We start from the raw sequence: 12,823 nt of genomic DNA on the forward strand, positions 1-12,823 counted from the left end.
CATTGCCAGTTTAAAGCCACTTTAGGAAAAGACTTCTCAGGTTTGACTTGCAATTTTGACTTATTTTGCTGGAGACGCATCGGTCAGCGCTAAAAATATGGTAACACACATTTTGGAGAGAGTTCTCTTACTCGGGAGACTAAAAATGGCTTGGTTCCCCAAGAAAGCGGTGATACATCTCACCGGGACAGCACCACAGTAAAGGGTTTGATCTCCCTGGGCACAATCTGCACTACCAATGCCTACACTTGTTTACAGCTTCTGAACGTAAAAGGGTTTTAAGCTGCAGTTCCCTTAAAAATCCCCTGACGCACAAGGAGCATCCTTTGGCTCTACCATCATGCTCAAAATTTCAGGGCTTACAAGCAAAATGTTTTAGATGACCGTTTCCATACTCAAAATGCTTCAATGAAACACCCACACAGTGACAAGAATGAGACTTTAATCAGTTTTAAGTGGAGTTTTAACACTAAGAGATAAAGGGTTGTTAAACACAATAACAAACGGACATCTGATTTGTATGAGGCATTATCCTGTACATGTCATACTTGGGTTTTGTGTATTCTCAGTGCATAGCATTACACACAGAGCCACTGTTGCACAGCACAATAGTATTTGAAGAGGCTGAATCAGAATAAGGCTGCTTAACAGACTGATTTTTTTTTTTTTTTTTCCTTTTAGTATCTCTATATATATATGCTATGTGAAAACAGACTGAAAATTTGAACCGGCAGAGAAAGGCAGCTCTGCCAAACACTGCAGTTGGAGCCCCTTTTAGTGCACAGTTCCACCCCATCCATCTGCATGCATGACACTTTCTAACAGTATTTAAAAGGTAAACGAGGCACTTTGTGGCAACCACAGGCATCGTTAAAGATATTGCACACGTTTGCTATGACTAAACATGGAACTTGCACACCAGCATCTTTTTTTTTTTTTGGAAAGCTGAAACATTTGATGCTGCATGTAAACTCCACTTCAGTTTACAATGTGTGCCGCAGGAACGAATGCGGCTGCTATTTAGACAACCGCCCTTTAATAGCCGTGGCAAATAGTTTGAGTGGGGCTACCAATGACTAGGGGATGCTTCTTCAGGGCCTAACAGTAAGCTCTTACCGAAGTGATGCCTTCAAGTAGTTTCAGACATGTAAGCTGTTGCGCATCCGAAAAGGTTTAAGCATACAGTCCAGAAACTCAAGGAAAGATTACCTACAGAATGCAGTTCAAGCTAATTATGAATACTGTCATAAATAAAGTTTTAATAAGGACTCAAAAACCTTTCAGTCATAGTAATTCTTGTCAACTTCTATGGGGGTGGTAACTGAAATAAAGTATAGGAGAGTATGTATAATATATATTTATATATATAATATATATATATATAATGCCATTTTTCCATTTCCAATGACTACACCATAAAATGTAAGCAAGGCTTCTCAAAGACATCGAAACATTTTTAAAAAAAAAAAAAAAAAGTAATCAAAACCCTCATTCCAACCTTCACATTCCAAAGGAAAAATAACAGTGCAAAAGCCCATCGCATCATGATTTCCAATCCAGCCCTCAGCGTTACATACCGGAACCGCGCCAATCCAATTTTTATTATCCAAAGTGGGACACGGAGCAGTGTCAATATCCAAATACTTTTAAAGCATGAACATTTTTGTTTATTAGCCAACACAACTTTCGACTGTTAAAAAACAGACAAGGTGAAACACGATTCGAAGGGTAAGAGTTAAACGTCACGTCCCAAGGTAACCACCTCCTGCTCGTCAATAACAGTGGGAATAATGAGCGCTGGAACCAGCAATCTTGATCCATTAAGCTATTAAAGTCTAATTAAACCTAGAAGTCAGAAAATATTTATCAGCTTTGTTAGAAGTTAAAATCATGAATCCGATGAGTAAAACTGACCAACAGATACCAAAAAAAAAAAAAAAAAAAAAAGCATTTTATACCTTCGTTTACCAATAGTTAATTACTGGAAATCCTGCCTTGTCTCATTCAAATTCTTACCATTAATGCTGTTGTACAGGGCCCTTACAGATTCCATACACAGTTGTTATCTAGGCGAGAACACAGCTACTGAACTTCAACGTCAGCACCAATAAGTTAATTAAAAGGTGGGGGGGTGTGGTGTGTGTATTACATCCTAAAAAAAAGTGTCAATTTGGGGACAGCTATTCATGGCGTACTTTAGAGAGAAGAATTTTGTCAGCAACTTCACATTTGTATGCAACAGTAATTGTACTCTTAAGTCATCTGCAGTCTGGGCAATTATATACCGAAAGTGAATCTCAATCCCTACTCCTGGCTATATCCCTACAAACAAATAATACAACACTGCCAGTTTAGAAATCTAATTCGTTGGGTGGTTTGTTGTTTTTCATTTGTTTAATAGCAAACCATGTATTTAGGACACGCTTTGCTTTTTAAAAGTACACGTCTTCATACACACAGTGTTGAGAATTTACTGCAACGCTGGTTTCCTCTATAGCACAGAATGGTTTGGGTTGGAAGGGACCTTAAAGACCATCTAGTTCCTGCCCTGAGCGGGGACACATCCCACCAGACCAGGTTGCTCAAAGCCCCGTCCAACCTGGCCTTGAACTCCTCCAGGGATGGGGCAGCCACAGCTTCTCTGGGCAACCTGGGCCAGGGGCTCACCACCCTCACAATTAAAAATTTTTTCCTGATATCTCATCTAAATCTCCCCTCTTCCAGTTTGAAGCTACTACCCCTCGTCCTATCACTACAGGCCCTTGTAAAAAGTCCCTCCCCATCTTTCCTGTAGCCCCTTTAGGGACTGGAAGGGGCTCTAAGGTCTCCCTGGAGCCTTCTCTTCTCCAGGCTGGACAACCCCAACTCTCTCAGCCTGTCCTCACAGCAGAGGGGCTCCAGCCCTCGGAGCATCATGTGTAATGTCTGTTTTCAAAACATTGTAGGTACTGAGTATTCAAGTAAAATTCCCTAACAGTTAATGACTTTTTTTTTTCTTTTTTTTTTTTAAAAAGTGTGCAAAACTGCAAAACTCATTGTAATAGAATGTGTAAGGTCAAAGGGGTGGAACAGCTGACAGAGGTTTGATTGAATAAATGCATCATAAATCTTCAAAACAAACACTAACCCGGAGAATCTCCAATTGAAATTGAATTTCCTGTGCACCATTACAAAATATTTTTATATTAATGAGGAAAAAAAAGCTTGCAAGGCAGCATATGAAGTATTCACAGCAGGAATATGATTGAAAAACTAATATAATAAATGTAAGATGCCGACTTGATGTATGCACTAATAGCATCTGACTTTTAGCACTGGCCTTGATTACACAGGAGACGGAGCAGCCATTACAATTCAGAAAAAAAAAATAATTAATAATTCATTGTCAAATTTGGTAACAATTTGTTTCAAGCCCACATTTGAGTTGATAGCCTCCACATTTGTATGGTTAAGTCATTGTTGCTGTGTTTCCTTTCTGTGACCCCAGTAATTTTTCTCCCTTCATTTGTGGGTCTTTAGGATGTTGTGAAGGTTCATTCCTGTACCCCTTTACAGAATCACTCCCTCTAGCTGCCTTTTCTAGCACCATTACACTTAAAAAAATAAAATGCACAAACAACAAGCAGTGACAGCGGCGACTCTTCACTTGTCCAGGATGAATTACGGTAGCATGCTAAAGAAAGGTGCATGTAAATAGCCGGATATGGTACACAGGCCAAGCTCCAGCAGACTATATTCCTTTCTGAGCATTACTTTCCATCCCCATCCAAAATACATGCATTAGAATGTAGTAAAACCTTCTGGAGACATCTCTTAGCCAACTGCAGACTTTTCTGTTGCCACACAAGTGCAAAAAAAGGGGCAGGATGTGAACCTGTATATTTCTGAAACTTCGTTTGGTGACAGAACACAAAAGGAAAAATTCCTACGTATACACATTAGGTCTGTCTCCACTTTTATAAAACTGGAATAAAATGGGAAAGTGCCATGTTTATAGTTCCTAATTGAAGTTTTAATGTCCTTTTGACACAAAAAGGTATATACATATCAGAGCTAAGTAACCTTTTTTTTTTCCTCCAACTGGACAAGTGTCAAACCCTGTAGATTTATAGGGCAAAACAAGATTGGTCAGGAAAGAATTGTTCTCCTATAATTGGTAATCTGACACTACGTCCTTTTGCCATTTAAAAAGGTCCTTTTTTCAGTTTATTCAAGTTTGTCACTCTTCGTGGTTGTTTTTTTTTTGTGTGGTTTTTTTTTTTTATCTCCGATAAAAAAAATATTCAGACTTTTGTAATCTGTGTATGCTGATCTTCATCAAAAGGTTCATTCTCTGGATCAGAGTCAGTGGTGTCAGAGTATCTATAATGATCAGGTTCATTGTCACTAACATCTGGTGTTACAGAAGTTGAACTGCTAGCCTCTGGATTTGATGGCTCTTCTACTGTTTTTGTGAAAAATAGCTTCACCTGGGAAAGGAAAAAACAACATTTAAAAAGGGAACCTGGACTTTTAACCAAGCACAGGTAACAATGCAATTTTTAACAGCGTGGCTTCTTTTGCTACACTGAATCACAGGAGCGCTCCTCTCTCTACTCTGGAAAGGAGGAAATAAAGAGCTCTTCTGAGGTTAGCCAGCCTCTCACTACCACCTCTGACAAAATAAAGAACGGACAAAGCAGCAGTTTGTCAAGTCCAGCTGAAGGAGTTCCGCATATCTGCGCCAACCCCTGGTACTCCTTCATTACAGCAGCGGGCTGTGCCACTGCAGGGTGGTCAAAAAGCTTAGCGTGGCATGGCCGCTACCTTCTAGATGCCTGCGAGCACACAGAGAGATCGTAATAAGAGTGCACAGGATTGAACAAAACACTCTAACTGATGACACGCGTGCGTGTTTTAAAAGTCCGATCCAAGCAACGTTCCAACAATGCCCATTACCTTCAAACGAGCACTGCTGGGGTGTAACTGATATTTTATGAGCAAGTTAGAAAGCACTAAAATTCTTAAAAATGCCTTTTTCATTTTTAAAAACAGTGCTGGCAATGGCTTGCATTCCTCAAAGCTGAACTCGCAGGTCTGAGGTTATTCCCGGGAAACGGGCACCTCTGCAAATCAACTCAGGAATTACTGTGTAAAGCTCAGTGCTCATGGCAATGCAGCTGGTACAGGAAAGATGCTACCTGGGTCTCCTACTACTCATCTCTCACGGCTCTGATAAATATCTGAAACAACCCAAAGCTTTTACTCCCAGTCTCTCAACATCTACCGACTTCCCAAAAAGCAGATATATTTCGCAAAGCTTCTAGCTTCGGAAGTGGTGGCAATACTAACACACGAATTCAATTCCCACAGACAGCAGTTTCAAATGGTTCCTCCATAAGGCAAGACAGACAAATCGGATAACGTCATGCAGCTTTTCAGTTTTGTTTACACATAATATATACTGACCTTGAAGTTTGGAGAGAAATATCTGTTGGCTTTGTCTTTATTTGCTTTGTCTAGATCGTTTTTTGTTAATGTAAGGATTAAATATTCCTTATCATTATCTGAGCGCTCTGTACTGAAAATACCATCAAGTTCCTGATCTGCAACTAGACTTCCATTTTCTACTTTGTCTGAATTTTCATCCAGTCCTATGAAGAATGTATTTACCCAAAAGTGAAACATTTTGTCCTGGGGAAGGAAGAACACAAAGAACAAGCTTGCTTTAATATTCACTAGTAGCACATTAGTTAGACTAATATCATCATCTGGTCAAAAACAAATCAGTAATATCAAACAAAACTTGTTTGCACAACGGTACATCATTGGTTACATTGCAAAGACATTTTCACCAGTTCTCCCACACAATACACAAAACTCTGTACTAATCAAACTCAGTTTTAAGTCACTCCTTATCGAAAGTTGGTTTTAAAACAATCATACCTACAAAAAAGCAGATGACACATAAATTAAACAAGTTTTAAACCTGTAATCACAAGGCATAAAGAGACTTTTTTGCACATTGCCAAGCAGTAGCCAAACCTAACGGACATCCTGTGCAATGCAGCTTAGGTGAGTAATATTTATCAACTGAGGACATCTTCCCCCACAGCTTCCCGCGTAACAGAATGCTTTTCTTTATTTGCATACAGAAATAGCTGTAATTGAGCAAAACCACCCTACGAGTACAGGACTCCTATCGTAGTGGATTCATTACTGCTGTATAGAGATGGTTTTTACCAGTCAGATGCCTGCTGACCAGTACTAAGATAAAGTCAGACTCTGAAGGTCTCTGCTGTCCTTCCACGCAACAGGAAGCTTTTAGTGAGAAGATGAGCCGTTGACAGCTTAAGTATATTCAACTTAAGCAGATCTTGACAGATGATGATCCAACAGCTGGAAAGGTACAAGTTAGATTATTCACTACAACAGGTACACCTGTACAAAGAGGCAAAATATAAATCTATCGGTGATTTTTAAAAGTCATGGGAGAACTAGCTGCTATCAGCCAGTACATTACGTGTTTATCACTATGACTAACAAGGTCGCTTTGAGTGTCTGTCTCCATATGTGCTACTAAACAAGCAGCGATGTTTTGCTCTTGGTTAGACAATCTCTGAAGATGACATGCCCAAGAACTTCGCCTTTAAGCTCGCAGCTACATAGCTCCATAGGATGCACTAAACACTCTTTAGTTCTCCATTGCTTGCCATACTTTTGTCACTCAAGAGTTGATGTTTCCAAGATCAGCTACCATTAGCAGGTTGGTCCTGACTAGCACATTAAGCACTTCTCCACCTGAAACCGAGATACATTTACTTCCTCTTTACAAATGATACTTTCTATTTGACTCCAGTTTGAGTTTTCGGGCAAAAGATCCAAAACACAAGTGGCCAGTCTTCCCACAATAGTCAGTACTTCTGCATTTCCGTTAAAGCTGCAGGGGTGACAAAGCTAGCACATACTAGAATCTAACGTTCCTTGATATTATAACAGACCAGAACATGAACCGACTCCTTCTGAGCTAATTCACGTATTTTGATTTACCAGAGAGACCTAATTCCAATTTCGTATTGGAAAACCTAGGTCTTGCCCCATCTTCCCAGCTACTCACCTCTGCTGGTAAGCGTGGGTGGAAATGGTTCTAGTGTGTATCATATGAGCATGTCTCCCCACTGAAAGCAATCTGGCACCAGCAAAATACAGCATTTTCCTGGGCCATTGAGAATGGGGCAGGGAAGAGCTAGACTACTGCTTAACTTAAATTTTTCTTCCTCACAAATTAATAAAAACACATAAGCACACAAATACTGGGAAGTGAGAAGTGTCTGATGAAGCAACTTCTACCTGCCTTCTCTACCAAAGCTCAGTAGTCCCATTTTCAGTGTTTTAGGTAAAGCACACAAACACCCATCCAGCTCGTGTGCGTTTCTGTAAGCACCTATGAGACCCCCAACCTGTAAGGAAGTGCAACAGCAAAGGCAAAAGTTAAATAATTCAGTCAAAGACACTTCTGGTAGTTAAGCAGTTATTCACTTCAATGCACGCCTCTCCAGTACCTTTGGGAATCAAGTTAATCTACTAGATTAACATGCTGTGATTACAGTTATCTTGGGAGACTAACAGGTGTTTGCCACTGCCACCAAGTCCCTTTACGCTATCACATCTATGAAGAAGCCTTGTTGGAGCCCATCCATGCAAGGCAGCAGTCAGTAGCTTCTTCCCAGGCCCAACTGGCTCATACACCTAGCACCCTCTTCTTCTTCACTACCGCTACTTCAGGAACAGTCTTAAAAATGCCCACCCCGGGATCTGCAAGTAGAGGATGAACATCCTGGGCAAGAGGGTTTATTCTTCTGTAACGCTCCAATAAGTCATCAGCCTGCCTGCTGATGTCTCATGAAGAAAGCAGGAGTAGGCAAAATCCCCATGAAGGCATCTTCAGAGCAACCTGGTCCAGGCTCCTCCTATTCCCAGATGATGAGTCCCTCAAAGTCCTCCAAGGAGATGAGATGGCTACTCCTGCTCAAACCAGAACATCAGTTCAGGTCAAAACAGAAACCACCAATGGTACCGGCTTTCAGACCACAAAACAGGAGGGATTTGGAGTCCAGGTGCCGTCTGCAATAAACAGTGGGTAAAAACAAGCCTGAGTTGATGTTTCCAGCACCCAACAGCTCTGTAGGCAGGTGGATACACCACCTGCAGTCTCACCAGTAGTGAAGAGGCCATCCTTCCACTGAGGATTCACAGAAAAAAGTGCATTTCCACACCATGACCACAGTTAAGAGAGATCCCAACTCTTGTACATGGGGTGATGGTACTACTACGTTTCATCCTTCTTCAGGACCACAAGGCAGATGCAGCAATGCACTTTGGTGCTGGTCCTCAGTGCCACTCGTGACACCTCCAAGGAGGTCAGCAGAGGAGAGGACAAAGCTGATGAACACGCTGTGGTAGATGGATGGAAAATGGCTTATACCAATAGTGCTGAAGCAGCTTTGGAGGAAAGCAGTGCCAAAGCAAATAAGGCCACTGGATGTAAACCAATGCCAGCAGAGGGCATGGTCTCATTATGCCTCACCTTAAACTTCATCAGGTGGAGCATAACCAGAAAGGATTTCCTTGGCACTTAAGGGCCTGCCTGAACAAGCAACTGCAGGGACTCAGCTTTACCAATAGAGCCTGGAGAAGACAAGACAGACGACAAACTTCTCACTAGACATCTTTTAATTTGTTTTCCTTGGGATAAATTTGCAGGTGTCTTCAGGGACTCAAACTAAACAATACAACTTGGCCAAGCTGGTCATTTATCCTTTTATCTCCCTCCAGCTTTTTACAGCATCACCTTATTTCCCTTCCTTTCCCACTACACTGACTTAATTAGCTTAATAAACCAAGTTCATGGGTACTGGAACATGGCATAGCCATTCAAACTGAGGGAAGACACGGTCATGTTTTCTGGAATTAGCTCTTAAGGCTGATAACTATGTCATCGCTTTCACTGAAAAAGAAAACTCATTATTCGAAGTGAGGATTCAGCCAGTTCCAGCTAAAGCATCAGGCTCCAAGATATTTCATGGGAGACAATGAAGCAAGTTGATGTAATATGGGCCAAAGATAGGAATTTTACAGATTAAGGCACAAACTGAACTTGGACTTTATACAGCAAATCAGAATACCAGATCAAGTGCTCACAGTAATGCAGTTTTTAATGAATAGGCTTCGGAAAATGAGTATTAGCTAGAGGCTTTTTTTAAAATGTGTTTTGCTTCACTTCCAGTTACATCACAGGCACCTGCCTTAAAAAAAAAAAAAAAAACAAACCACGCAGATGCATTTCTTCCCATAACCAAATCCGTATCACAAAATCTACAGTACAGTATCAGACACTTGAGACAGAAGCTGATTTAATCACACTATTTTGACACAGAATACTTATCTCTACCTTGTGCAGTTTTTCAGTTCTCAGACTGTCAGAAAAACACACTTCACTACAGAGTCAATCTCCACATCTAACTGCGGACTGAGATCCAAATCCAAGATCATTTAAACCATCAGGCAGGAGTTCCATATCCTCCCGAGAGTTTAATTTTGCAGAGATCTACAGGCTCTTACAATCACTTTGCAGCGCCAGCTAAGGGTTTTGGAGATGCTATCCCAGCAATCAGAATCTGGAGATCATGTTTCAACCTTTTCCACACTGGCCTCACAGTCTTCCCGTAGTCACGGCTAGTAGGAGCTTCTTGTACCATTTTCACAACAACAGTTGAAGTCTTCTGACATTTTCAGAGTTCATTCTTCAGTGTTTGCTAAACAGCAATCGCCCATCCTCTTGAACTGTGTAGCAGAACTTCTCATCTATACAGACTCAAGAGATGAAATGGCATACCCAACAGCACAAACAATGCCATCAGTCCTGCCTACGCCAAAGTCTGGGCATAAAACAGCAGTGACTCTTACCAAAAAAACCCACACCAATGCCTCCCTCTCACCTATACTGGGAGGACTCCTGAGAAAGGTCTCCTTTATCCCCAGGCTCTGCAGGCAGGAAGTTTACGAGATCTTCCCTATTATTTTAAAACAGACTCTCGCTGAACCAAATAATACAAGGATACTCTGAAATACCTTAAGATTATCACGTCAACATCAGTAACTGGAAGAAAAAAGGCTCCACAGATACATGGAAGCAAACGCAGACTACAGTGGCAGTCTAAGATGGACGAATAGCCAAGCTACAACTCAGAAAAACAAAAAATCATGCTCAAAACCCACCCCCAAATTACTAACATCTATCCATCAGAAATTCATACATAATATCTGTACTCAAGCCTCAATCCATTTTGTTCTTGTATGAGCATGCACTTCATTCTTGAAAGGAAGTGGCTGCATCATACTGAAGAACTGGTCCCAGAATAAAGTAAACAACTTTATTAGACAAGAAAAGACCAAAAGTTGTGGACTTACTAACTGTTGCCAGGTGGCTCAGATTACAGAAGAGCTGAAACAGGATTACTTTTTCAAAGCAGTCATCCTCTTACCAACATCTTCTCACCAGCACCAATAATCCTTTGGCTGAGGCCAGCTCTCAACAGCCACTGGATTTGCTTAATTTAAGTTTTGCCACTAAAAAAACAGGACACTTGACCACTCTAAATTTAACATGGGCACTGCAACACTAGGTGCTTAAAGCCACTTGATCTTGCAAGTTTGTTTTGTTTCATGCACAATAATTTTATCCAAGAAGAGCTTGATCAAAGTTGATGAGGACCCTCCATACTACAGAAGCTCTGCAGATAACGCTATTGTTCTTCAGAGGATTAAGAAATTTGAAAGCAAGCACAGGTGAGTGAATCTGGAGCACTTCAGCTGAGATGAGTGGGTTTTTTATTAGGTTTCTTATGGAAAGTTAAAATGCAGACTGGTACACGTGTGACGCCTTTATGTGTGTGCAAGAAGACTTCTTTAGCAACTACCTATACATCTGCCAAAAGGAAACCTTGGAAGAGCAAGCACCAGTGACAAGCAACAGACCTGTAATTCCAGCCTTCATAAACATACGTGAATAAACCAGAATCTCTGAAACATAAAATCCTGTTACTCCTAATTATGCTGTTCCTCATTCATTAGGTGATCACTGTATAGAGGTGATCTTCAAAATGCAACACGTCTCCACAGTGGGAGACCCTCCTCTATGTGGTTTTGAGTGAAAACTGTGTAGAGTCAGTTTATCTGGAAAATGAACAGGCACAGATGGTAAACACTTGCACAGAGAAACGTGTTCAACTTTGTGCCAAGGCAGGTTTTCTGCCACGAATATTCGCCTTTGCCCTATTCCCATCTTAGCCACTTTATGTAACAAGTTGTCAAAAGGACCATGTGGAAGGATCTCCTCTAGTGCCAAAGCATTCCACTAACTCTCAAGATGAAGACCTCAGCAGTGGCTTCCTAAAACAGGCTAACGTGCTTACATCCAAGGAGATCCACAGACCCAGTCCCAGCTGCCCTCAATTTGTGTCTGCGTTTACAGTAGGGCTAACAGAGGCAGTCTTACCAGAACTGTGTAACACCATATACCTACCTTCTTTTGACCTCCAGCCTTACACAAGGTTGAGGACAACTAGACACTAGATTCAACAGATCTTTGAGGCAGATTATCAAGGTGGTTTCTTTACAAGAGACTTCCACCTAGTGAAGGGACAGTTTTTAACTCTCAAAAAAGCTTGCAGATGTGGAAAGATGAGGTTTCACCACCTCAGCACTTCTGGGTTCTAGCCATCCAAAAAACACAGAGAAAAGGAGCACCTCTGCACTATCTGCACAAAGCCTGAATAGTCAGGGTACTTGATAAGAACAGGCAAAAAGAAAATGAAAAAAAAAAAAAAATCAACCAGCTACTCAGAAACTACAAAGAGATTCTTAAGAAATGAAACCGTGGTTGATATGACACTCTGAAATGAAACTACAGCACAGTAATACGCTTGCTGCGTTTCTGAAGACAATTTTACACGCTCTTGAAGACTGAATTTATACTACAGAAATTGTATGTGATAACGAGGAGCTCTAGTCTATACCATCACCGGACCTCAGTGCAAAAAACAAATACAGGAGTTCGTTCCTGGTGCTACAGAGCCAAGTTCCGACATCTGAGCTGTGCACCAGTATTTCAGGAGCTCACTCAGGGAGGGGCAGTGCAGCACAATGGCCCCTAAAAGTCCCTTCACAATCCATGCGTTACTGAAGATGGTAAAGGAACGACAAATTTCACAGTAAAGATAGGACAGAGACTGGACGAAACAGGCCCTTGTCTCTCTGCTTGGGTTTTGCTTCATCTCCCCCCTGCACCCCTCACGTCTAGCCCACATCTAGGTGCTCCATTAAAAGCCCCTTCTCAAAACTGGCTCCTATGCATTGCAGTTTTACACATCAATAAATTTTAACCTTGACTTAGAGTAGAATTTCTACTTTTAAAATGCTTTGTTCTACAGTTCTCTGTGTTGCATATAGCCGCATTGATCACATAAAATGTCTCATTAAACCGGCAGAAGAAAATATTCCCATTAAGAACCTGTTTAAAAAACTTTTTCAGACATCAGCCCACAGCAAACAACAGAACATGGTATTTCCAGCTAGTGAAATTACACCATTAAACTAGTTAACAATACCTTGTAACTGAACAAGGCCACAAAGTAGCATGCGTGCGTATTTACACGCACATCTAGTAGGTACAATCTGCTACTGTAAGAGACTGTTTATCTCATCACTTACGTTTATCTCCCAATCCACTCCACTATTTTCTTATTTTTATGCTTTGCCTGTACACAGGATTCACTCAATGAAT

The 12,823-nt window shown here is 41.1% G+C and overlaps 1 protein-coding gene across 2 annotated transcripts in view; it reads right to left on the minus strand.

The window, feature by feature from the left end:
* Window positions 1-420: 420 nt before the first annotated feature.
* The window catches only part of PTEN (phosphatase and tensin homolog), a 50,115-nt gene continuing 37,712 nt past the window's right edge, over window positions 421-12,823 (minus strand). The window contains exons 7-8 of one of the 2 annotated variants that reach the window (XM_054204433.1): window positions 5,449-5,673; window positions 421-4,469 (exon numbers count right to left, since the gene is read on the minus strand). In XM_054204433.1, the coding sequence (XP_054060408.1) occupies window positions 4,284-4,469; window positions 5,449-5,673 (411 nt within the window). In that variant the 3' untranslated portion in view covers window positions 421-4,283. Of the gene's footprint in view, window positions 4,470-5,448; window positions 5,674-6,384; window positions 8,668-12,823 lie in introns of those variants that run through there. The other variant, XM_054204434.1, reaches the window with a different exon arrangement.

Source organism: Rissa tridactyla, chromosome 6 (assembly GCF_028500815.1).
Source record: "Rissa tridactyla isolate bRisTri1 chromosome 6, bRisTri1.patW.cur.20221130, whole genome shotgun sequence".
Taxonomy (NCBI): domain Eukaryota; kingdom Metazoa; phylum Chordata; class Aves; order Charadriiformes; family Laridae; genus Rissa; species Rissa tridactyla.